Here is a 24280-nt window from a genome sequence, read left to right on the forward strand (position 1 = left end):
TTATGTAAATACTTTTGCAATGGCTGAGATAAGAGAGCCAAAAGCTTGATAGGACCCTTGAAGCAGCAACAGGACAACACACGCAAATACATCAAATAAAAACACAAGAGCAGAAAAGAAAGAAAGTCTTACTGATGATCTCTCCTGCTGTTTTGGCCTCGCCGTTGTTGTTGTTGTTGTCGGTGGGATAGGTCGGGATGGCTGAGGAAACGAGACATAGAAAAGAGGGAGGAATCAGAAACCAGGGAAATAATTAAACAAAAAGGGTTTCCTGGGCGCTGCAGATATAAATTCTCTCTTCAGTTTCTCTGGACATCACACTCCAGAGCTCAGACAGTTTTTTTATGAGGCGTTTCTGCTGCTGCGACTCACGGTAACAGTCGGGGAAGTTTATGTAGCCGCTGGCGCAGGTGTCGCAGTTCTCTCCGGCGTAGTTCGGTTTGCAGAAACAGCGACCGGTCAGATCCTCACAGGTACCGTCTGTGAACTGGGACTGACAGTTACAGCCTGCAGAGAGACGGAGGGGAAGAGACATACAGTCAGAAAAAGGACAATAAGACAAATAAATAATATATTATATTTGCATTTGATCGTGTTATCTGACGACTGTCACTCACGTGAGCAGGCCAGCGGGGAGTCGATGGAGTGGTCAGGTGACCGGTAGTAGGTGGGGATGCAGCGCTCACAGTTGACTCCGGTGGTGTGATGCTGAAAGGGAAGATTTTCTGTTACGGTGAGCTCACCATGAAGGGAATCTGTCACTTAGTTTGAGAAAGTTCAGACAAAAAAAGACATTTATACTGTATTTTGTGCAATTTTCCAACATACACTTGAAAGTCTTTCCAGTCTAACTTTAATAATAAGGATTCATCATTACTTAAGACAACATAACAGGACACAAAAAAAAAAAAATCTATATGCCACATTTTGAAGTCACCACAAGTGAAAAGCAAATGAAGCCGTCTCTCACCGGGGAGAGCAGAATAAACCAGAGTTTTTGTTACCTGACAGTTGAGGCAGACTCCTCCTCCTCTGTTGTGTCCGTGGATGTCGATGCTACCTCTCCTCTGATCGACCTCGGGGTCGTAGTAACAGTCGAACGAGTGACGGTGACAGTTACACGCTGAAACACAAACACGTGAAACATAAGACAGTCAGAAACATACAGAAGATAAATGCAAAATGCTGTTTGAAATGTATAAAATTTCAGAAATCTCTTTACCTGCGGTGTTATTTAAACAAGATAAAACTAAATACTCTGAGATAGATTAAGTAAAGTCTCTATTCACTGATGAAGACCATGAGATGCAGGTGAAAAGCTCCAGAAAAAAATAGTGAGGGGACCTTGATTAATTAATTTTGAATTTCAACAATCTGTGTTTTGTACGTAACTTTTTATGGCAAATTTCAAGAGGTGGGACAAAGTCATCACTTTGCAGGTCACAAGAAATTCTCAAGTCTCTGCACTCAACTTCTTTTAAAACTTTTAAAACAAGCATTTGTGTCTCCATCTGTAATTTTTGATCCCAATGTTTTGAATGTTAAGCAAATTTGTTTTTTGTTGAATGCTGTAGTTTTTGCACATAAGCGAAATCATCTTTTATTTTTTTATTTCAAGAGTCTTTAATGTTCTGTTTTTTTGTGTTTTTTTTCATTCATGTCAATTTGTATACTGAGGCAGTAAAAATATTACAGAGGAATGATAAAATCTTGTTAAAATATAATCCTTGACATGACGTCATAACTGAACATTATCCAACCTCATAGATCTTTTCATAAGCAGGAGAGTCAGCTAAAAACAAACAGATGCACAAATGCTCACAAACACAAATAAAGGGCTTGAAAAAACACTGTGAACGTCACCTCGAGGTTTAAAACTGCTGCAAGCAGAGAGACGTGACGCGGAGGAAAAGAGAAAAAAGAGGATGAGAGGAAACAAGAGTTTGTCAACACCTCGGTGCTTACAGGTACAGCAGAAAAGCCGTTTATCATTTTCCATTCACTAACATTCAGAAATTTCAGCCACTAAAAATGTGTCATTTCTTCCTCTGTGACGAGTTTATGTTGTGTATGTGTTGTGAGCATCTGAAAACGACCCGAGACGTCGCCGCCACCCTGCTCTGTGAAGTCACTTCAAATGTCGCTGTTGTTTGGGAACCTGTTTCCTGCGACAGGTGTTCACTGAGGAGATTACACACTCGGCCGAGGATCACATTCAGCTCGTCTCCAAACAAATCAAAGAAAGAGCGAGAAGCTGTAATTAACACGACCGCGAGCTTAATCACTTCCTCACATCTGATGAAAGTCAGTGATCAGCGTCTTTGTAGTCTCAAGTATAAATGAGAAGGTTGGTGATGTTCTGTGAATCAGACCGGAGTTATTTCATGTCTGATTACAGTCTGTGATCAAAGACTGCTCCACCGTGTTACACTTTTTAAAGCTTTTTTCATCATCTGTTTATTCAAAGAGAGAAGAGAAGACTTTTTTTGTCGCTAACATGTTGTGCTCTTTATGACTTAAAGATATGAAATGTTGAAATCATTAAAGTGATACAATTTTTTTGTGTGTCTGGGCAGGATACATAAGTGAACTGATTTTCGTAAATGTAGGTTAAATTGGGTGTTAGGGCTACACGTTAGGGGGCGCTGTGGAGCCATTTTGCCACGCCCATTTCCAAAACCATCAAAATACAAATTTTTTTTGCCAGGCAGGACAAGCGTTTTTGGGCATGTTTAGGGTTTCAAAAATGCGATTTATTGAGGAGCCTTCCAAGAGAAATGCATGTTTTGTGCTCGAGCCTTAATAAAGAGGAAGAGAAAGACACAGGCATCGAGGCAAGCAGCAAAGATGACAAGAAAAGGACTTTTGTGACTTTGATAAGAAGAAAAAAGAGAGAGGAAATGACCCAAACTTGACCTCCTCTCTATAGACGTGTACTTACAGATTACATCCTTTGAGTTAGTCTGGGATAACGACAGAGAGCTGCACACACGAGCACAAACGCCAGAGCAGCGTTTGCTCTTCATACAGAGTCGGTGAAACCCTGATAGAGCTTTTTGTTCTTATCTGAGCCTCAGCGCCTGAGAGGTGCCACCTGAAGAAAGCAGCGCTCCTTATCCTGCCGCTCTGATAGCACTGAGGGTTTTTCTCAGACCTGGGACACATTTGACTTTTCTCTCCCTTTTCTTGAAACCAACAAAAAAAAGGCCTTTAAGGACAATCTTGTGTAGTGAGTCAGTAAAAAGATTAACTAAGATTAACTTTAAACTGAGAAAAAGTTACAAGAAAGTTGAATAAAGTAGCTACTGTCACATAACAAATCAAATACACTGCTGTTATAATAACATTTCATAAACTGGTTATTACAGTTATAAGGAAGTTAAATAAAGTACTTATATAATGACATTTTAAAAAAATATTGTATATACACGCCTCACCTGCTCACACTACTGCCACTACCCATCATTAAGTTAAACTGTTACCACAGCGCCGTTAAACAAGTGATTTATTCTCTGTAAGCTGGAAACAAACTAACAGCTCAACAGTTCAGATACTGAAAATATTTGCAAATCGCAGTAACGTTCAATGGTCGCAAAGTGTGACCGAACAGTCACAGTCTGGAGCATACATTCCTAAATTTGTTGATTTTCAATTATCAGATGAGTTTAAATAGTAAGTGTTCCTGTGTGGGCTGAGAAAATCCTCCGTCCTCTTTATATTATGACATAAAAACCCACTGGGTTTATTTTGAAATACACCCTGTCACTATGATTCTTAGCTCATGAAAAGTTGATATTTTGGAGATTTTTGAAGGACAGAGAAAATACTGGATGATAAGTGGCAGGGCCTGAGCATCTTAATCGTGTATTTTATTATATTCATGTCGCCAAAATTACTTTACATGACATGACATTGTGTAGCTTTGTGTTTCTCATGCTGGTAAAAAAATTGATTCGTATTATATCTATAATCCTAAAATGAAGAGGTTACAGATATAAAAGAGCCTCACAGCACTGCAGCTGACGCCTGCATCTCCCTCTGTACGTTCATATCAAGTTGCCCTTTGGTGACCTTTCTGTCATTGTGATACTCGTGTTGCTCCTTGTTAAATATAACCGCAGCTTTGATAACAGGCGGCTCTCACATGTCTATATAAACAGATAACGATAACGACAGACGGCAGCAGGACACAGACGGATGCGTTGGTTTAAGGCACAATCGAAGCTTTTCGCTGACAGTCTTCGTGAAATGCTGCAAAGTAGCCAATGTGTCTACGATAAATTTCTATGACTTTAACACTGACATTCATGAAAATATACTGAACTTAAACTGAGTCATTCTAGACCACGGGTTCGGCAACCGTTACTATCAAAAGAGCCATTTGGCCACAGGTTGCCTACCCGTTCTGGACAAGGGTTAGGGTCAATTAACAGCCCGGGCTGTTAATTTCTTAATTCCTTTCACACAAAACTTGCTTAACTCTTTGAAACCTAGGAAAAAACCTTTAGAAAAAAAAACATGGGAAGAAGGTAACAAGCAACAACAAAAGAAATGAGTCAGAGGTCAGCAAGAAATCTGTAAAAAGTACAAAAATCTAAATAAAAAAATTAAATAAAAATAGAGTAAAACAGCACAAAAAAAAAACATATACCTGTAAGTATATACAAAATATGTTGAGCATATTTCTGTTCATGGTCTACCAGAAGGCCTTAAACGATTTCTTTTAGAAACCATGAAGCTTAAAAAATCTAAAAAATCTAAAAAAGTCTAAAAAGCTTTTTCTGGACACACACACTTTAGATGTGTGTGTGAAAGCTAACCCGTGAGTCTGTTCAGTGCTGTTAAATTAAGGCCAACACTTGAAAGAAAACACATTCCTCTGCAGGGATCACTGATTACACTGACTGTGTGTGTGTGTGTGTGTGTGTGTGTGTGTGTGTGCGCGTGCGTGTGTGTGTGTGCGACTGAGCACGAGTTCTTCCACTTTAACTAGAGTGTGTTTGTCTGCATCAGTGCACAGAGTCAGATCTGCTACTCACGTTCACACTCGTTGGCGCTGTAGGTCGTGGCAGGTTTCCATGGTAACTGGTTGTATCCGGGGCAACACTGGTCACAAGACACGCCGCAGGTGTTGTGCTGACAGTCGCACTGTAACCTGTAAACAACAACAACAACAACAACAACAACAACAACAACTGGATGAGTAAAGAAAACAACAGATTTTGATTTTTGACATCACCTCTCAGTGTGAGACTTTTACACTGTGACACACACACACACACACACACACACACACACACACACACACACACACACACACACACACACACACACACACACAAGGCTGAAACATGCTGCAACAGTATATGCCTATCTCAGCCCCCATTGTGTTTTGGGTAAAACATCATTTGAACTTCTCTCAAAAGTTCACATTCCTCTGCTGCTACTGTCACTTTAAAAGACAGAAAGAAAAAGAAAGAAAAAAGAAAGAAAGAGAGAAAGAAAGAAAGAAAGAAAACAGGGTGACAGACAATCAAAAGGGACAAAAAAGTGGAAATGGACCCCCCCAAACAATGAAAGAGTTAATCTTTCTCCTTCATCGACAGCGTCTGACTGCTTCACCCCGGCGTTTTTAATCGGATTAGAGAGTAAACCTGCGGCCTGCAGAGTGTGGCCAAAACACAGCGGGGAGAGAGGAAAAACCCTCTTAGCGCCATTCTCTCGTCTCTCCGAGTCCTCTTAGCCGGTCAGAGAGAGACAAACACCGAGGACTGGAGTCACGGGAGAGAGAAGCGTGATCAAAGGGAAGGAAACTAATCCAAGAAAATCACCAAGCTAATTTATTCCTGTGGTTTCAGTTTGATTCCTTCAACTAGGACTTTCTAAAACAAATACCTAAAGATGACAGACTGCAGCTGAAAGTAAAGATCCTCTTTGTTCTCTATTTTTCTCACTTTTGCCGATGACTCACCTCTGTTCTCATCAGTCACAGTCCTTAAAATTCCCCCCTAATTTCACATGTTGTAGGAAAATGCAATACAATACCAGCACCATTAAAATGATACCCTTATCAATATAGTGTAAATCATTTAATAACTTTTATTCTACTCCGTCAGATACTCACGTGAACTGCGAAATGCCACCATACCCTGTGGGGCATGTAATACAGCCATATTTTCAAACATTTTGGTTGAATCTACGCTTAAACTGCGCTTAAGCAGCACGTAATGTTAATATTTTTAAAAACAAATTTGGCTTTTAATGGAATTTTATTCAATCCTTAGTCTGTTTTATTGATTTATATATTATCTTATTCTATTTTAGTTTTAGAATTATCGCTTAGCATGTTACTATCTGATTTTATCGTATTTTACCGATTTATCTTTTAGTGTTTTATTATATCATTTTATCATAATTTACCGCTTTATCCTTTTGTGTATTGTTATCTTAGGATATTTTACTGGGTTATCTTTTGTTATTTTATTTTAATGCCAAATACAGGAAAAAAACACACCAGGTGTAAAGTAAAAAAAATAACAAATTCAGAGTCAAAAGCCCAGAATGCTCCAGGAAATAAAACAAGTCCTGTTTTTCTGCTCTGATGGCTGTGGGATCAAAAATGTCAGTTTGAATGGGTTTCAATGGAGCATTTTTTGACCTGAACAGTCTGAATGTAACTATTTAGTTTCCACAGTGTATTTTAGACTGATTGTAGGAGCTGAGCTGCAAATTCACTGATTACACTCAAATACACAATCTGGACAAAAGTTATGCCATATGCATGAACACAGACAACATTATAAAAAGTCCCTAAGGATTAAACATTTTCTATTTTTGCGCCCTTTGTTTAATTTGCACTGCATTTTGATTGACTGCTGCTGCTTTAAAATGAGCTCTATAAATAAACTTGATTTCAGATTTTGATTGATATCGCCATGTGCAATCATTGAGGGCGCAAACATGTGAATAACTCACAGTATGATAAAACAAAACTCTATTTGAGAGGTATTTTTAGTGTGTAAACTGCTGCAGTGGGAGGTGTGTCGTGCGCTCTGGTCGGTGCTGATAACGTGTCTGTGTTTTGTGTTTCGACGGGCTGATTGTGTTTCCAGCTTTCACCTTTACTATCAGATCCATTCACTCGGGCTCCCTCACACACACCCTTTAATTCACACACTCACTCATGCATCCCTCAGCTCGCTCGCCCTCCCTCTCCCGCTCTCTCCATCCTACTGTTTTTTTCCACCGTGCACGGCGATCGGCTCTGCTCAGCGTTTTAGGAAATGACTTTCAATGGACGGTTTCCACCCAAATTCACTACTTCCTGGTTTTCGATCGTTAGCAGCGGACCGGCAGCTTCCTGAGCGAAGCAGAGTCAATTTTACACGTAGAAAGTTGTCCATCTGTTCTGCAGCTGAGGCCGCTTTTATTTCGTTCCTGGTACAAACTTCACTTTAGACCACGGAAGTGATCAAACTGCAGACAATCAGGCAAAATTGTGGTCAAATTTCTATCAAGATGGTATGAAGAAAATTAGAGATATTTTAATATAAAAACATGTAAAAATCTTCTAGATCAGAAAAACTAGACTTTCTTAGACATGGGGGGCACTTGAGCAAAACAGGAGGACAGGGGCCAGACGTAGCAGCTCCGAACATTTTTCTAGGAATTTGGGGCATTTCTAGGATTTTAGGATGTTTCAAGTGTTACAGGACATGTCTAGGATTCAAAGACGTTTATAAGATTTAAGGACTTTTTAGGATTTCAGGACATTTGTAGGATTTTAGTACATTTATAAAATTTTAAGACATTTCTAGGATTTTAGGAAATTTTTAGGATTTTAGGACGTCTCTAGGATTTTCAGAGGCTTAGCTAGAACATCTGTTGGGTGTGGGGGATCCTCATCTGGAACGTTCTTATTTTTTTTTTGTTTTTTTAAATAAACAAGCTCTTTTTTATGTTTTTTATACACCTTTTGTATACTGTGAATCACTTTGTTTTTATTGTGAATTAGAAAATAGTTGCGGGGGCAGCCATCAGGGGCCAGATTTGGGTCATAAGTTGAGCATCACTGTTCTAGAAGAAACCCAAAATACAATTATGAACCAGACATTGAGCATAATATGGGACCTTTAAACCTGCAGACGCTTAACAGTGAATCAGACAGTTTTGACATATTTGCGTCAGTTCTTCAGGTATGAGACAGGACGCGCTCCGTCATTACGCAGTCTGTGTTTCGTGGCCTCTGCGAATTGTCGAGTTTCTCTCAGTCGTGATCATATCAGCAGGTCAAACCTTTAAACGCAGACCTCCACTCAGCAGACCTGCTGTCGTCTATAACACACCTGCTGGATACAGCGACATTATACAAAGTCCCGCACTGATGGAAATTTTCGGATCTACATTCCTTCGCTCTGACACAAACCAGACGGAGCATCTCCAAAACCCTGATGAGGTCTGGAGGGATTTATTTGAATTCCTCACGCCGAGTTCCCATCATTCAAACACCTGCACGAAACAAATACGCTCACGGGACATATTCTGAATGTTTGGAGATTACTTGGAACTTGATATAATTATAAACCCCTTTGCAACAGGATATCAATCCACAACCTCGACTGTTTAAAATACCAAAATCCCCCCGAATCACATATTTATATGCAGGGCAATATCACAGCTATAATTCTTTGAATGCCAGTTACGAAGAGATCGTGTTTGAAGAGACTTCAAACACTGAGGGACTCTGCGTCTCAGTGATTACTTTTTCATCAAGGTTAATCATTCTGTTATGTGTGAAATACCCCAAAATTAAACACTGTCTCTCCTGAAGCTCCGTCTATTCTTTGGTGAAGACAAACAGCTGGATCTGAAATTTTTGGGAACTCTCCGGACGGGAAACATGAAGAAATGTCCACGTCTATTAACCTCTTTGCTTTCCGCTCACATGTCCCTCTTAATCTCTGCGTTTATACATTTTACTGTCTGTATCTCTTTTGCAGTTTCTATTGTTTTCTCAGCTAATCTAAATCACTGCGCGTCAGTGCTGCCAGTCATATGATAATAATTGTATCTGTGTGATAATTTTGCTCTCTGTATGACGTACGATCAACACAGCGTCTTCTCGTACCTAGAAAAGCCCCATATAAGTCCTATCTATCATTATTATTATTATTATTATTATTATTATTATTATTGATAATAATGTTTGGTTTGTCCGTTCTGGTCTACTATTGAAACATACAGCTGGCTCAGATGCAGCTGCTACCATCTTGTGCTGGTCATTAAGAGCCGGACTCTGCGCTGTAGCGATCTCTGCAGTGGGGGCGTTCCCGCAAAAACACCCGTTTGACTAATCGCAAGCCGCTCTGTTGAACGCGAGCACAGGGACTGGCTGTCACAGCTGTCAATCATGGCGGAAAAATCTCCTTTTTGTAGAATTGGATAACAAAGTAAATTATAAACTCATCATAAAAACGATCACTTGATCAAACATCAGGGTGATGAGAACAACCTCCAGTGACAGAAGTAATAAAAGTCGAGTTTCCATCTTTACCAACTGACTCCGGGGGGGAAACTCTGGGTAGGCGGAGTTTAAAGTTTGACATCATCTAAAAACAAAATCAGTTTGTTTTTGTTAGTGGGGAAGTGATCAATTCTCAGCATGGCACCAAATCGGACCGTGATTCTGAATCACGTAGAGCGGCATTTAATGTGCTGTTAGGAGACTCCTCTCCACCCTCTCAAACAACCTAAATCAGCACAGGAATTCACTTTAATAGAATTTATTAACTAAACTCACAAAGGAATTACAAAACCTTAAGAACACAATTCATCTTCCTCCACAGTTCCTTCCTCTTTATGCATTGTTATTAACTCGACACCCAAAGGAAAGGGTTATTTTCTTTAGAACTACAAATACACACACACACACACACACACACACACACACACACACACACACACACACACACAAACTAAGCACACACGCACACACACACACACACACACACACACACACACACAGCTGTGCTAATGGTTAACCCAGACGCAGCCTCACCTCTCGGAGCTCTGATCCTGAACTGGATTTGAAGCAGGCAAAGTGAAACCAAATGTAACCGAACAGAACAAACTATGTGGACACACAGAATAAAGTAAATAAAAAAGTAAAATAAATAAAAGCCAGCTGGAATCAATACGATCCAGCATGACGTCTGCACATCTGCATAGTGACGCATCAAGTGTGTTTTACTAAATTATTCTTTGCTTGAGTTAAAGTTTGTTTTCAGCCAACTTTAATCTAATTTTTCGCGGGGAAATGATTTCTTCTCAGCATCATACACATTTAAACAAACAAATACATACTGTGACAGTTTAGATGATGTAAAGTTTATTAAAATTAATTTTAAATGATTCCAGGTTTTGTCGGAGTCTTGTTGTTTTATGTTAAAACCACCAAACTGATACTTAAGTGTGAAAACAAATTATAAGATCAAGTTGAAATATGTTGCCTTCCACAACCTAATTATATGTAACTGAACCTACGATAAAACAAACCAGGGTGCTTTAACCCTTTGAAACCCGAAGCAACATCACTGTTGTTGTGCTGCGTTCAGACTCCTTTCACGAGTATTTAACCCTTCGAACTCTTAAACAAAACGGTTTGATATCTTTATCATTTAACATTTTGTTGCATATGTATTATTATCATTTTTAAGCACCTTTTCCGGATCTGTTTTTTATTTTCTATATATATATTTACATTTTTTTTATGTATATATGTATTTATTTTTATTTTGTTTAACAACATTTCAGGTTATTTTTTGCACTTTTTGAAAACTAATTTCTCGCTAACTTTTTAATCATTTCTTCTATTGATGCTCATTGCCTTCTTCCCATGCTTTAAAAAAAACAGTCAATTTTCTACGGTCTCAAAGGGTTAATGACTCTACTTTCATAGCTCACATTTCTTACAGTACATTAGCCTTCCTCTCTGTCATCAGAGTACTCCATAAGGGATGACACTTCAGCTCTTACAATAAATGGAGGCCGTGCTGAACAGAATTTAAAACCTCTGATTACATTACAGTTAAACCTCCACATTTATTAACATCTATAATATAAACACACGTTCGCTGTACAGAGAACAAACTCCGTCCCAAAATCCCTCACCTTCACAAAAACATACAGTAAACAAAGCTTCAGTGGATTATGATGGGGCTCTGATTCATTTTCAGGAGATGAGTATCAATGTGCTTTATTACCATAACCTTCCCAAATCCCTCTAATCCTGCATAAAGGGAGTGAGGCTGGGACTTGTTTGGGAGTTTTGTATATTCAGACTGTAATAAACATCAGACTGTCTCTGTTAAACTGCCATAACTTATGACGGCAGTATAAACACTCGCTGTGGTGTAAATATATATCTGCCAGAAAGAGATAAAAGCTCACATACTGTATGAAATGTGAACTATAAAAGTAGAGTTATTAAAGCACCTTCAATTACACATAATTATGTTGTGGAAGACAACATATATCATATCTTCTTGCAATTTGTTTTCACACGTCAGTATCAGTTTGGTGGTTTTAACAAAAAAAAACAAGACTCCTACAACACCTGGAATAGTATGAATTTTTTTCATTAAAATGCAAATATCTCTTTTTATGATGCGAGTCTGCTTTCAGCTGAAAATACGTCATACGTCTCCTGCACAAGCGTGTGAGGAGGTGCGTGAGCAGATGCGTGAAAGTATACACACGTCCTCTTACAGTAACTATCGGGGCCCTACAGAAATATTACAAACACCCATCAAACACACACAGCACATATATCTGTCTGCAACAAACACTGACAGACACGCACAGGACAGGAGGTTAACTTAAATTTCCACAGCTTTACTTTAAACACACACACACCTGACAGAGTGTGTGAGGCTGAACTTGGCTCTGCTCAGCGTCAAAAAGCTATAGACTCAAACACAGAGATGACTTTCGGAGAATTATTGCTGCTTGTAGAGTAACAGCAGATCTCAAAGTCTCGGTTTCTCCACAGAAACACATCACGACAGTATTTCAGCAGCAAAGGCGTGACCTATTTTGGGCTGATTATGTAGATTTCTAATATGTAATTATATATTGTAAAAGATTTGTCATTTTAGTGACCCAACATTAATCCAGGGTTTCCCACACTTTCATTTATTCATGGTTACCCACCACAGTTAAAACACCAGCCGCCACAAACAGATCTCTACTTTTGGAGTCAAACGGCTCATTAGGAGCACTGCTGGAGTAAATATAAAGTCCATCCATCCCGAGAGTGATAAACTTAACGCAGAAACACAAAAAAACCCTTTGAAACTTGAGTAAACTCTTGATATCTTTCAGATAATTTTTTTCCAAAAGCACAGGGGCAACGAGCAATCAAACAAGAAATGGCTCAAAAATGATCAAGATAATAGTAAAAAGTGTACATGAAAATAAGAACACGTTTCTTTTTGTAATATAATCTTAAATATATCATTAAGAGAGTAATAAATGTAGTTTTCTGGGCATTTTTCTGTATTTTCTGATCATATCTATCTAATAATCCCCTCAGCAGTACATTTCTTGCCAAGTTGCTCATTGTTTTCTCCCATGTTTTGAAGAGAATTCAAACCAATTTTCTCAAGTTTCAGAGGTTTAAATAAACACAGTACGAGAAAACCGATGTATATCCAGGTGTTAACGGGATTGCTGCAGGTTGCTACAAAACGCCCACGTTTGGTGCCTTTAAAAGCTGTTGGAAACAGCAATGACTCGCTAAATCAGCTTTGTAGTTTACTGTTCTGAAAAGCAGCAGGTTTAAAACAAGGATGACAAAAAACACAACTGACAAATATTTTTGTTTTGTTTTTTTACAAACGTACATAAAATCTTGAGACAAATTATTTTCTTTTTCTTTCAGTCTTACATATTGATTTACAACTCTTTGGGGAGATCGTGCCGTCAGATTAGCAACCGCTGATTTAGAGCAGGACCATAAAGTAAAATAGAGCCTCCTGTCTCTCTCTGTATCTACTGTCCAATAAATCACTGCCTTCTCCCGCTAAATGTCGGGTCACAGTGTCAACGCCTCCCGGCAGCAGCAGCACACTCACCTCCACTGTGCATCAAATATGTGACAACCCCACCTCCCCTCCCACAGTCTCCCTCACCTCCCTCTAAAATCCCTCCCAAATTCCCAAATCCCTCATGTGCAACAACAAGGAAAAAGCTACATCACCGGCTTTACAAGAGACTGTGTCCAGATACCTTCGACAAGTCTCTACAAGAGTGTGTGTGTGTGTGTGTGTGTGTGTGTGTGAATGCATGAGATCATCTACATCTGTGTGTGTGTAAAAGAGAGAGAAATCAGTGGCATACAGTAAAAGTGTGTGTGTGTGTGTGTGTGTGTGTGTGTGTGTGTGTGTGTATACAGTGTGTGTACAAGCACATTAAAACAAGAGAGACAGACAAATATTTATAGGTGTATATGTATGTGTTTGTGTCAATGAATCATGGTGAATCTGACAGTAATGATGGCTTATTGTAGAATCCCCCACAGCCTGCAGACACACACACACACACACACACACACACACACACATTATTAGATTAATCACACACTGCCCACTTCCACCTCTCAGCAGACACCTACACTTATCTGTTTTTCTGCTTCAACAATAAAAACTAAATAAGGGACGGGGAGTTGATCTGTCTGGAAGTTGTAATCAGAGTAAATGTCTTCCTCTCCACCTCCAGATGTTTCACTCTCATGAAACTGCACAAACACGCGGAGATAAAAAAAAACCCCACATCCCATCGTACTTCTTCGCCATTTATTGGCCTTGCGTTTTCATTTGCCTGCCTTTGCACAACCGGCTTTTACAGAATTTCGTATTTCATTCGTAGAGTACCTGGTCCTTTGTACCTTCAGTATAAGTACACATTCAAAATTGTTCCCTTGTATATAGTTTTTTATCACAATAAAAATATTTTTACATATATTAACACGTATTTTGTGTGTGTGATTATGTTTTCATTTATTGGTATGTATTTTTCTATAGACGTGTATTTTGAAACATATTGTTTACGTGTTTGGTCACATGATTTTTCAGAAACGTATTTAAAACGGTGTCTCGCTTTGTCCGTCTAGTCTGATGAAGAGCTGTGCTGCTCGAAACGTCACCACTACTTTGGTGCATTAAATAAGTGAGAGCTGGAGCCCTGCAGCATGCAAGCTATTTTTTTGTCTTTTGAAAATTTAAAGAAATTCCCGCAACGTTGATGTTTGTTCACCCAAATCTAATCATTTTATGTAAAAGTCCAAGCAGATGATTTTGCCAAACATGAAAAGATTCTCTTGCAGCAATTCTAAAATATCACGTCTGCAGAACGGGTTAAGTTGACGGACAACCCCAAAAAACATAATGCGCCCAGCCTGAGCTATTGACGGCGTGAAGATGCATGATTACATATTACTGCAATATCTGCAGGCTTATGGACCGAGCTAATCCAATCACATGCCTTTTGTCAAAAACGTCCTGTAATTACTGGAGTATTAAGGAGTCAGCTTTCATCCATTTGGTCTTTTTACTTTGTTAAGATCCCTGGGTGTTCCTCACTTCTTTCTCTGAATATTTCCTAAACGAATCAGTCTGAGACTTTGAATCTGTGCAGGCAGAAATATGAAAGTCAATGAATATGAATGAATGTACAGATACTGATACTGGCTTTTATCTTATTCAATAAAACATTTCCACTGACAGGAGATACTTTAATTAATTTTGCAAGTCAAGCCGGGACTCGAGCCGTCATTTGGTTTGACTTGACTTATTGTTTTCTGCTTCATTTGACACCAGTGGCATCAATCTGATTTGAAACTGCGTCTTTGTTAAATCTTGGGATGTTGCAGATTACTGCTTCTTCATTTCACGTGCTCCATTTTTTCAGTTCCTCTCCTCCTTTGTTTTCTCAGCGGGCTCATGCGTTAGAACAAACCTGGCATCTCATTTGCATCACAGGTGAGCTGGTTTGATGAAGACAGACAGCGAAACCACAGCCAAGAATAATTGAAACCCTTCTGCTTCGGCTCAGAGACATAGCTCGGGGATATGAAGTTTGTAATGTGCGTATTGCAGCGTTGAGTGTGTTTAAGTGTGTGTGAGTGTGTACAGCATGTGGATGTTTGTTGGCACAGATGTCTGAGTCACTGTAATGAGATAAATCATTTTCATAACCCGCTGTGTTTACCAAGATGTCCTCTCATCTTTATCGAGGACGCAATCAAACGCATACAGACAGACAGACAGACAGACAGACACACACACACACACACTATAAAAAAACCCAAACCCCAGTCAAAACAATGTTGGTGTGTCACACGTCTGTGAGTCATGGCAGTGCAGTCTGACTCTCTGATTGATCGACTCGTCGATCAATCAGAGAGTCTCGATCATTGATCATCGACTCGTCTCTTACTTGTAAGGGTCGTTGGGATCTTTGGCGTTGCATGCCTCGGCGTGTCCGTTACACACACAGCGTCCTCCGATACTGATGTCTTTGATACTGTAGTAATACTGTAAAATAAAAAAAATAAAAACGCACAACATGAACAACACAACCAAAATGTTGTTGTACATAATGTTTTAGATAAATGAATCGTTTGACATTTTGAGACGTTTATTTCTTGTTTATTAAGTTACAATGCTGTGTTTCTCGTGCAGCAGAATGTCTCATTTTCACCTGTAATATTTGAATATTTCTGCATACTGGGGTCTTTAAACAGTCTTGTAAATGCATTAATTGGGTATGAGTAGAAGGCTGAGACTCTTGTGGATTTAATGAACTCATTTGTTTTCATGTGTGATGATGTTTGTCTCCGTGGCAGCAACTGCATTGTAGTGAGACCTTTTTTTAAAAAAAAAAACAAACTTGACCTCACTGTATAAAATGACCTATAGTGACCTCTGGGAAAATCACAGCCTCATGAAATTTTAAAGCTACTAACTTGAGACCTCGGCCATTCAGATTATGTTTGGTTTTCATGGGTATATTGACCACACATGGGTTTCTGAGCAGTTTTTAGAGCAGAAGTGCTTGCCATCTAATTGCCGAAAAATGCTATTCTTACAGAAATCTCCAAATGATAAGAGTTTTTGATGTGAAACCATTTTTTCACATCTTCAGGTTCCCAGCGTTCAGATGATGGATAATACGTCTATTTGACATATATTGTTGGCCTAAAGATTCCCTGTCCGGCCCCTAAAAACGACAAAAATGTGACTATGGTCAGGACTCTACTCGACCCAACTAATTTGCAGAAGTTGCGCTGCAAGTTTAAAACTACAAACTGTTAGTACGTTTTATTCAGGCTCTGTGAACATTTTTAAACAAAAACCTGTTTATTTAGTCTGGCTTTTAATTAATGCAACTCTTGTATTTCCTTTATCAAATTTCTCATTTTTACTGTTTTTTCTGGTCTCTGTACTTTTTACTTTGACTCTTATATCTTGTTTATCACCACGACTTATGATTGTCTTACCTTGTTATTCACTTTTATTGTGAAGCGAGTGAAATATATGCTCTTTAAATAAAGTTATTGTATTATTCTTATTTTTCACGAGGAACTTCTGTTCTCATTTCTCATTGCATCGTCTCACCCTGCGGGTGACGGTGGGGTCACGCAGCGCTTTGCCCATCAGGTGTCCCAGCAGCGTGTTGGTTCTCAGGAAGCGTAGCCGGATGTTGGTGGCCTTGGTGAAGTCCCTCAGCACCGGTGAGTAGGAGAAGTTCATGGCTCCGGGACGACCGTTCACCAAGGACACCACGACCTGGGAGGCGAGGACAGAGACGGATTATCAGCTCGCCAACAGGTGTGTAAATATAACAAACATTACAGCCTGGGAACGTCCTGCAGACGTCAGAAGGAAAAACATCAGCCAAATCAACTACAAGATACTTACAACATAATATGATGGCACTGACAGCATATATGTTTATGATGCATGAAAATACTGCAGGACTGTTTGATAGCATGTAGTATATAATTGCTCTGCATGCACGTGTCTTTTTTCAGTCTATGTTGTATTTATATGCATAATTTAAGGAGGGCTTTGTGACTGTTTGAAATAGAGATCTTCAGGTCTCAATTACACAAAATGACCTCAATCGCAGCTAATGGCAAGTTATTATTATTATTATTTTCATTACCGATTTATCTACTGATAATTTTCACTACTCATCTTAGGGCAGGGCGATATGGAAAAAAGTCTTATCACGATCATTTTTTTTCATATCAGTTGATATCGATATATATCATGATATATATCAATTATTATTTAAAAATTAAAAGCTCCATTTTCAGGTAAATTAAAGTGCACTGGAGCGGGCTGTAGCACATTTCTGCACGCTGGAGCGGGCGGTTGGACATTAAAGAAATTAAAGTATTTCATCCACAAACACAAACTTACCTCTCCGTTTTCCAGAGGGACGATACGGGAGTACTCGGTGGTGCAGATGATGTCGTTATCATTGTTGATCCTCTCAATCGTCCTCTGTCCAAAACGCTCAATACAGTCTCTCTTGGAGGCTACACACACGTAAACGTGAAAATACTTAGAAACGTGTTATCTCATACAGCCACGCTTCACAAATCCACGACTATCACTTTGAGACATAATGAAAAAGTGTGTGTGACAGTTTGAGACTTCAGCGTGTTTAAGTCACACTGTTTCTTCATGAAGACACAGCTCACATTCCTGGAGTAGTTTCAGTTTATCTTAAATTCGTCCTCGACAGAGAAGACGAGCGAAAGGCCTCGAAAAAACAACAGATAAGAGGAGGGAGAGGTGACTTTATAATGCCAAGATCTTATTAATGTGTGTGTGTGTGTGTGTGTGTGTGTGTGTGTGTGTGTGTGTATACCGCTAACAGCTGCAGCAGTTCAAGCTAAAACTGTCAAATAGCTGTGAGATTTACAGCTGAGAGGTCGACACTTATTCACTCTGTGCTATTGACTGACTGAAGACACTGCAGATTAACACCAGTGTCTCATATTAGAGAAGAGTTTAACTGTTTAAACAGTTATCATGGGATTTTATAAAGAGCAGCGACTTTATTCAAACTGGTCAGGAGCAGAAATCTACCAAATTTAACAAAACTTCTTTTCTTGAGAGGATTTTTTAGGGTTAAAAGGTTGATGAAAGGTTATCTCAAGAAGCCGGCCAAACTGAGAAGTCTGGTTGACATTCAGCACATTCGGCCTGTTATCTGACACGAGAGCCATTTGTAAAATAGCTCTGACTAATAAAGGCTGACTGAATGTGCTTTATATTTTGGGGAGGCATACATGGGCTAAAAATTAGGTACAATCAGCAGCATCAAAGTCAGTTTTCAATAGTACCAGCCGTGCCAGACGTCTGGTTCAAGAACGTTTGGAAAATGTAATCTTCAGTTGGAGCACAGATGGGTTGATGTTTTGTACATGTTCACTTTGTCAATTAAAAAATAAATATTATATTGTATTGTGACCTAAATATTGTGATTAGGGGAGGGCGGCTCTGGTGATTACCACTGCTATCACAAAATGTTACCTCATTTGTGACGCCTCACAAGGAAGAAAAAGGTGCAAAATCTGACCTTTCAAGACAAAATCTCTGTTTCTTATGTCTGTAAGGAAACACTGAAAAAACAGAATGTCTAAATCTTTACCCAAGACACAGTTTTATAAAAGATCAGTTTTCCAGTTTGCGTGTGGTCAAAAGGACGAAACACAAAGAAAAAGTATTCAAAAATACCTGTGTGCGTGTAGATGAGGCCCAAGGAAGCTTTTGGGTCAAGAACATTTGGCCACCTGGGACGATTTAAACTTTGGAGCCGAATATAGATCATTTCCTAAACGCTGCAAAGCACAGCAGGCTTGCAGAAATCCTGAACATTTTCCTTGCAGCCATCATCAATCAAAAACAGCCACCTGAAATCAGTCAATGTCACGACTGCTTTTGGGCAGCCGAGTTTTTGCTTTTAACTTTCGAGTAAAGGGAATTTAAAGATCTACGAGGACTCGCTCGCTCCCTCATCTGGTTTGGAAACATTAAACAGACAGACAGTAATGTATTCACCAGAACAAGCTGCCAGTTTAAACATAAACTATATCTCGAAAAAAATTCAGAGTTAATGTCCGACAAACTGTCAAAATTTCATTTCTCTGCCACCTCAGACACCTGGAGCAGCTTTCAGTAATGCTTATTAATGCCAGGTCATTATGTGGGGGAAAAAGGTTTTGTTTCTTTCAAAAGGCAACAAGCAACTTCACAAGACATGGCCCAAAAATCCACCAAAAATTTTAAATATTATTAGTATTATTATATATTAAATAAGTAAATAAATAAGTTAACAAAAATCAATAACTATCTAGAGAAAGACCTGAAGAAAAAAACAAAACAACAGTTTTTTTAAAAACATTTTTTTAATATCTTTTTCTGTAACATAATTATAAATATACTATACTATATAAGTACTATAATAATTCTATACTAATAATAACTACTATACTAATACTATAATAATTACTATAATATAATAATAACATGACGACAGTTTTCTGGACATTTCCTCTTTTTTTGGATTATCCTCTAATAATCCTCCCATCTTTTTTAAAAACTACTTTTTAAGTAAAATTACTGGCAATTTGTAGGACATTTCTTGCAAAGTTGGTCATTGCCTTTTCCCTCATGTTTTAAAAAAAAATCTCACACATTTGGTCAGTTTTCAAAGGGTCACACAGCTTTTTAAAACCAAATCTGAACCCTCAAACGGGCCTCAAAAGGTCCATCTGAAGGTGAGGACCAGCAGAAATGTTCTCACAAAGATTTCACACACACACACACACACACACACACACACACACACACACACACACACACACACACACACACACACACACACACAGAGATGAGGCAGACCCCAAACCCCCGCTGCCTCTTTCTCGTCCACTCAGGTGAACATCAAGCTGCAGCGTGTTGGCAGACATGCCTGGAATTCCCCTGCAGCCCACCTGGACTGACAGCTGCCACAGCCAATCAGCTGGCAGCTCTATGATGTAATGAACCCCCCCCCAATCAGCCGCCTGCCCCCCGGGGCTGCTGTTTAACTCCGAGATTAGAGGGAGAATTGAGCCGAACCCTGAGGGAGGTTAGGAAAGCATGAAGTGATGCTGATGGAATCTGACTCAGTTTGCTCCTAATAACCAAACATCTGGACTCAAACATCTGTATGCAAGCGAGTGTAGGTGAATATATATGCGTGTGTGTGTGTGTGTGTGTGTTTCTACTCACAGGCGAAGTACTGCCAGGGTTGGTAGGTCTGCCCAAAGTCGATGGATCTCTCCAGAACCCAGAGGTCCGGACGGGGAGAGTTTGCAAACTTAATCAGCACGTAGGCCACATGGAAGAGCTGCAGAGACACGGAGAGGAAGAAACTCACATTAGTCACATATTAAAAACACATTTAACTTTGTTTGATTGTGTCTGATCATTTCTGCTCAGCAAGATGGTGCACGGGGAAAAGAGGAAATACGTGGACTATCAGCTCCCAGAAATCCCTCATACGTGGCCGCTCCCACGTATAAGGAGCTCGCCTTTCCATTATCTCTCGCACAACACGCCTACGTGGTCCTGTATTGGAAATAATGACGGCTAGTGTGGTGGCTGCAATAGAAAATAAACCCCGCTAATGTTTTGAACATCCATCACCATGCTTCTTGCAACTCTGTTTTATTGACATTTCGAAAATATTGCTTAAGTTTTGTGCAACTTTTAAGCTAATGTAGAGCTGCAACTAACGACTGTTTTCCTTATTTAACAGTCTTAAAGCCAGAGAAAGATTGCACGTCATCACTGTGTTGTAATGTTTGAAAATAAGAGAGGAGATAAAAGAAACAAAAAGGTTGCAGAGGAAAAAGAGGATAGATGGCGGTGTGCTTGGACGCAGTAGTTTTTGGCTCTCTTATATTAGTCCTTTATTCATTGTTTTTTTCTCTGTTGTATGTGTGCCTCATATTTTATTGGTTTGTGTCTTTGGTTATAGTTTTAATATTTGCACTGTTCCAAAAGTAGCAGTTTCAAATTTTGTCGTACTTTTCCAATGACAATAAAGTCTTTGTACTCTATTCTACAGGGAAATCATGGAAACTAAAGGAAAGGAAATGAAGGCAGTATAAAGAGTTAAAAGGAAATTAAAAGAAAAGAGAGGAAATTAAATGGTAGGAAAGAAAATTAAAGAAACATAAAGATGAAAAGACGAGAGGGAAAGAAAGAGGGGTAAAGAAAGTAATATATAAGAAGGCATGAAACAAAGGAGGATAAAGGATGGTATGGGAAAGGATAGGGGGATAAATCACAGGTAAAGAACGGGTGAAACTGGAAATTAAAAGGGAGAAAAAGGATGTCAAGGGGTGAAACAAGACAAAGACCGTTGTAGTAAAAAGGAAAGCGAGCTGCCAGCTTGTAATAAAACCAGTCGAGTGCTGAAGTGCCCTGAACAGCCGACCTGTGACACGTCTCCCCTCCTGAGAGACGTCACGTCAGAAACCGGCCACAGTGCGCTGATCCGTCGTGTTACATGTTCGGTTACGAGTTATTACCAAAATGCCGACTCCTGTCAGTAATGAGCACCAGATGCTCCTCCGTCACACGCTCAGTTGCAGCCTCTTCTCTTTCTCGTGTCATCCCTCGTTCATTTCCTGGACGCCGGTTAGACGGCGATGACAAACGGCTCTCGTGGGGACAGACGAGCTCAGCTGCACTGTTTTGTCTCTTGGACCTTGAAATCGCTCCCCAGTTGAAACTGAACGCACTGAAATAACACGATGACGCACATAATAACATAATATAATAATATAATAAGTACTCACAATCACTTCCAGTTTTCACTTCTCCTCTGTGTGTTGATTTTAAAGTTTATAGAAAATCTGCAATAAAACTGTAATTATTAACATTGTGGACTCTCTTGGGTTATGAGCTCATTTGTCTTAATGCATAAAAGAAGCCAAAATAACAACAAGGCATCACATGACCGATGTGAGCGTTGTAGTTAAACGGTTTTGGCCCCTTTGAAAGCTGCCGCCGTTCCTGGGAGCTTAGACTGATGTCTTTTACACATTGAGGGAGTTTTTTTTTTTTCTTTTTGTGCAAATAGTTTGCAAGTTTTTAATTAGTTGTTTTCATTTCGAACGCCACTATTAGGCAGTAATAAAGCTTCTTACTTTTTTTCTGGAAGATGATTGGCTGCTTTTTCTGAGCATTTGCGCCGTCAACAAAGGCATCAACAAAGGTATAAACTGCGTCATGTTGAGCTTAAATCTTATGAAGATAATACAACAACAACATAAGAGATCCGGCAGACTTTATCACTCCGTTCAAACTAAACTAAACTAAAAACAACCGCAAACATAAACACAACGCAACTGTTCACCAGAGGGAACTAAATTTTACTCGCAGCGTTTGACTGAAAGGACGCTCGGTAAAACAGTTCACAGTAGCTGAATACCACAGTTGACCTCGGACAGACCGACGGGTGCTGCTTTGGGTGATGTTGCAAATTTGCATTGTGCAGGTTTTAATAGTTTCACAGGTGACTGTTTCGTATTTTTATTGTTTATTCATCATCACACTCCAGGTGTGTAAAGGCCTTCAGATCGAAGACCATGATGTGCAACCTGCCTGGTTTGGGTCCCGTTCCCCATCTCTCTCTCTCTCCTTCTCTTTTCCTGTCAAATCTTGAATAAAGGCATAAAAAAAGTTTAAAAAGCATGACTAAATTACTGGATCCGAAAGCTACAGATGCTTTTCAGCAACGACTGCTGCAGGTGAGAACGTGTTACATACGTGACTTGTTCGACGTGACATTTGACCCAAAGGGAGGAAGCGGTGAGGCGAGAGACGTTTCAGGTTATTTTTAAAGCAAAGCTTTTAAACCATCAGGGATTTGTTGAAAATTAGCTTTTTGGGGGGAGGCTTTCTTTGTCTTGTAATTTGATGATTGGCAGCTGAAGAGATGGACAGGAAACATGGGGATGGGGAAGGGGGGGGGGACAAAAGCAGCAGATGTCTCTCTGACTGGAACTGAACCACTGATATTAGAGCTGTAACAATGAATTGATGAGTTTTCGATAATGACATTAATTGCATACTAATCTGATAATCAATTAATCACTTTGGGTCTTTTTTTTTTTGAGTCATTTATCTGATTCCAGCTTTCTAAAAGTGAATATTTTCAGGTTTCCTTCTTCGTCTTTGACAGTAAATTGAACCGAAGTGACATTGCCTATTGATTAATGGATTCACAAGTTCGATTAAACTCAGATTAACCGCTCATCGATTAACTGTTATCATCACTACCTTGGACGTAAACACCAATCGACCAAATCTTTTTGTCCATGTTATAACAAGTTCAACATTTAGCTGGCCTTTGTCTCGCCATCACAGCACACACACACACACACACACACACACACACACACACACACACACACACACACACACACACACACAACACACACACACACACACACACACACACACTCTCTCTCTTTGATGATCCATTACTGGAGCTCGACTTTTGATCCCCATGCTTCCTCCTTCTGACAGGCAGCTCTGTCTGAGGCGATGACAACAAACACACACACACACACACTCACAAAGACCTGTAAAACTAGCACTACTCCATCACTGAGGAATGCCAGAAGTGTGTGTAACAGGCTGATGAATGAGAGATGATGATGATGAGGAGGAGGAGGAGGAGGAGGAGGAGGAGGAGGAAGAGGAGGAGGACATGTCATCTTTTCTGTGTTGACAGAAAAACTCAAGTTCATCCATCCATTTTCCATCTGTCCAACCAAAGACAAGGACAGCTGAAAACTTCAGTATCGTAATATTTCAACACTAAAACGTTCAAATCTGCAAATTCCTCCACTCTGATCACACTTTTGTACTTTTTGTTCACCGAGTAGAAAACAGAGTACCTAAAAAAAGCAGCTGTCACAGACTTTTATTTGCAACAGACTTTTATTTTATTTGTAACAGACAGGGTGCTTTCTACTTCAAACACAAATAAAGGTTTAACCCTTTGAAACCTGGAGCCACATTACATTTCTTGTGCTGCTTGCAGACACTTCTGACAAGTATTTAAACCTTTGACCCCTTAACAAATTGGTGGATTTTATTTTCCAAAATATGGGAAAAAGGCAATAAGCACCTTGGTAAGA

General features: G+C 39.4%; 1 protein-coding gene across 1 annotated transcript in view; it reads right to left on the reverse strand.

Annotated features, from left to right (window-relative positions):
* The window catches only part of lama5 (laminin, alpha 5), a 114213-nt gene that overhangs the window by 53925 nt on the left and 36008 nt on the right, over window positions 1-24280 (reverse strand). The window contains exons 3-11 of the mRNA XM_042491160.1: window positions 20352-20469; window positions 17487-17605; window positions 16677-16847; window positions 15496-15593; window positions 5040-5155; window positions 1005-1123; window positions 618-708; window positions 373-507; window positions 133-201 (exon numbers count right to left, since the gene is read on the reverse strand). Coding sequence (XP_042347094.1) covers window positions 133-201; window positions 373-507; window positions 618-708; window positions 1005-1123; window positions 5040-5155; window positions 15496-15593; window positions 16677-16847; window positions 17487-17605; window positions 20352-20469 — 1036 coding nt within the window. The remainder of the gene's footprint in view (window positions 1-132; window positions 202-372; window positions 508-617; window positions 709-1004; window positions 1124-5039; window positions 5156-15495; window positions 15594-16676; window positions 16848-17486; window positions 17606-20351; window positions 20470-24280) is intronic.

Source organism: Plectropomus leopardus, chromosome 8 (genome assembly GCF_008729295.1).
Source record: "Plectropomus leopardus isolate mb chromosome 8, YSFRI_Pleo_2.0, whole genome shotgun sequence".
Lineage (NCBI taxonomy): Eukaryota > Metazoa > Chordata > Actinopteri > Perciformes > Serranidae > Plectropomus > Plectropomus leopardus.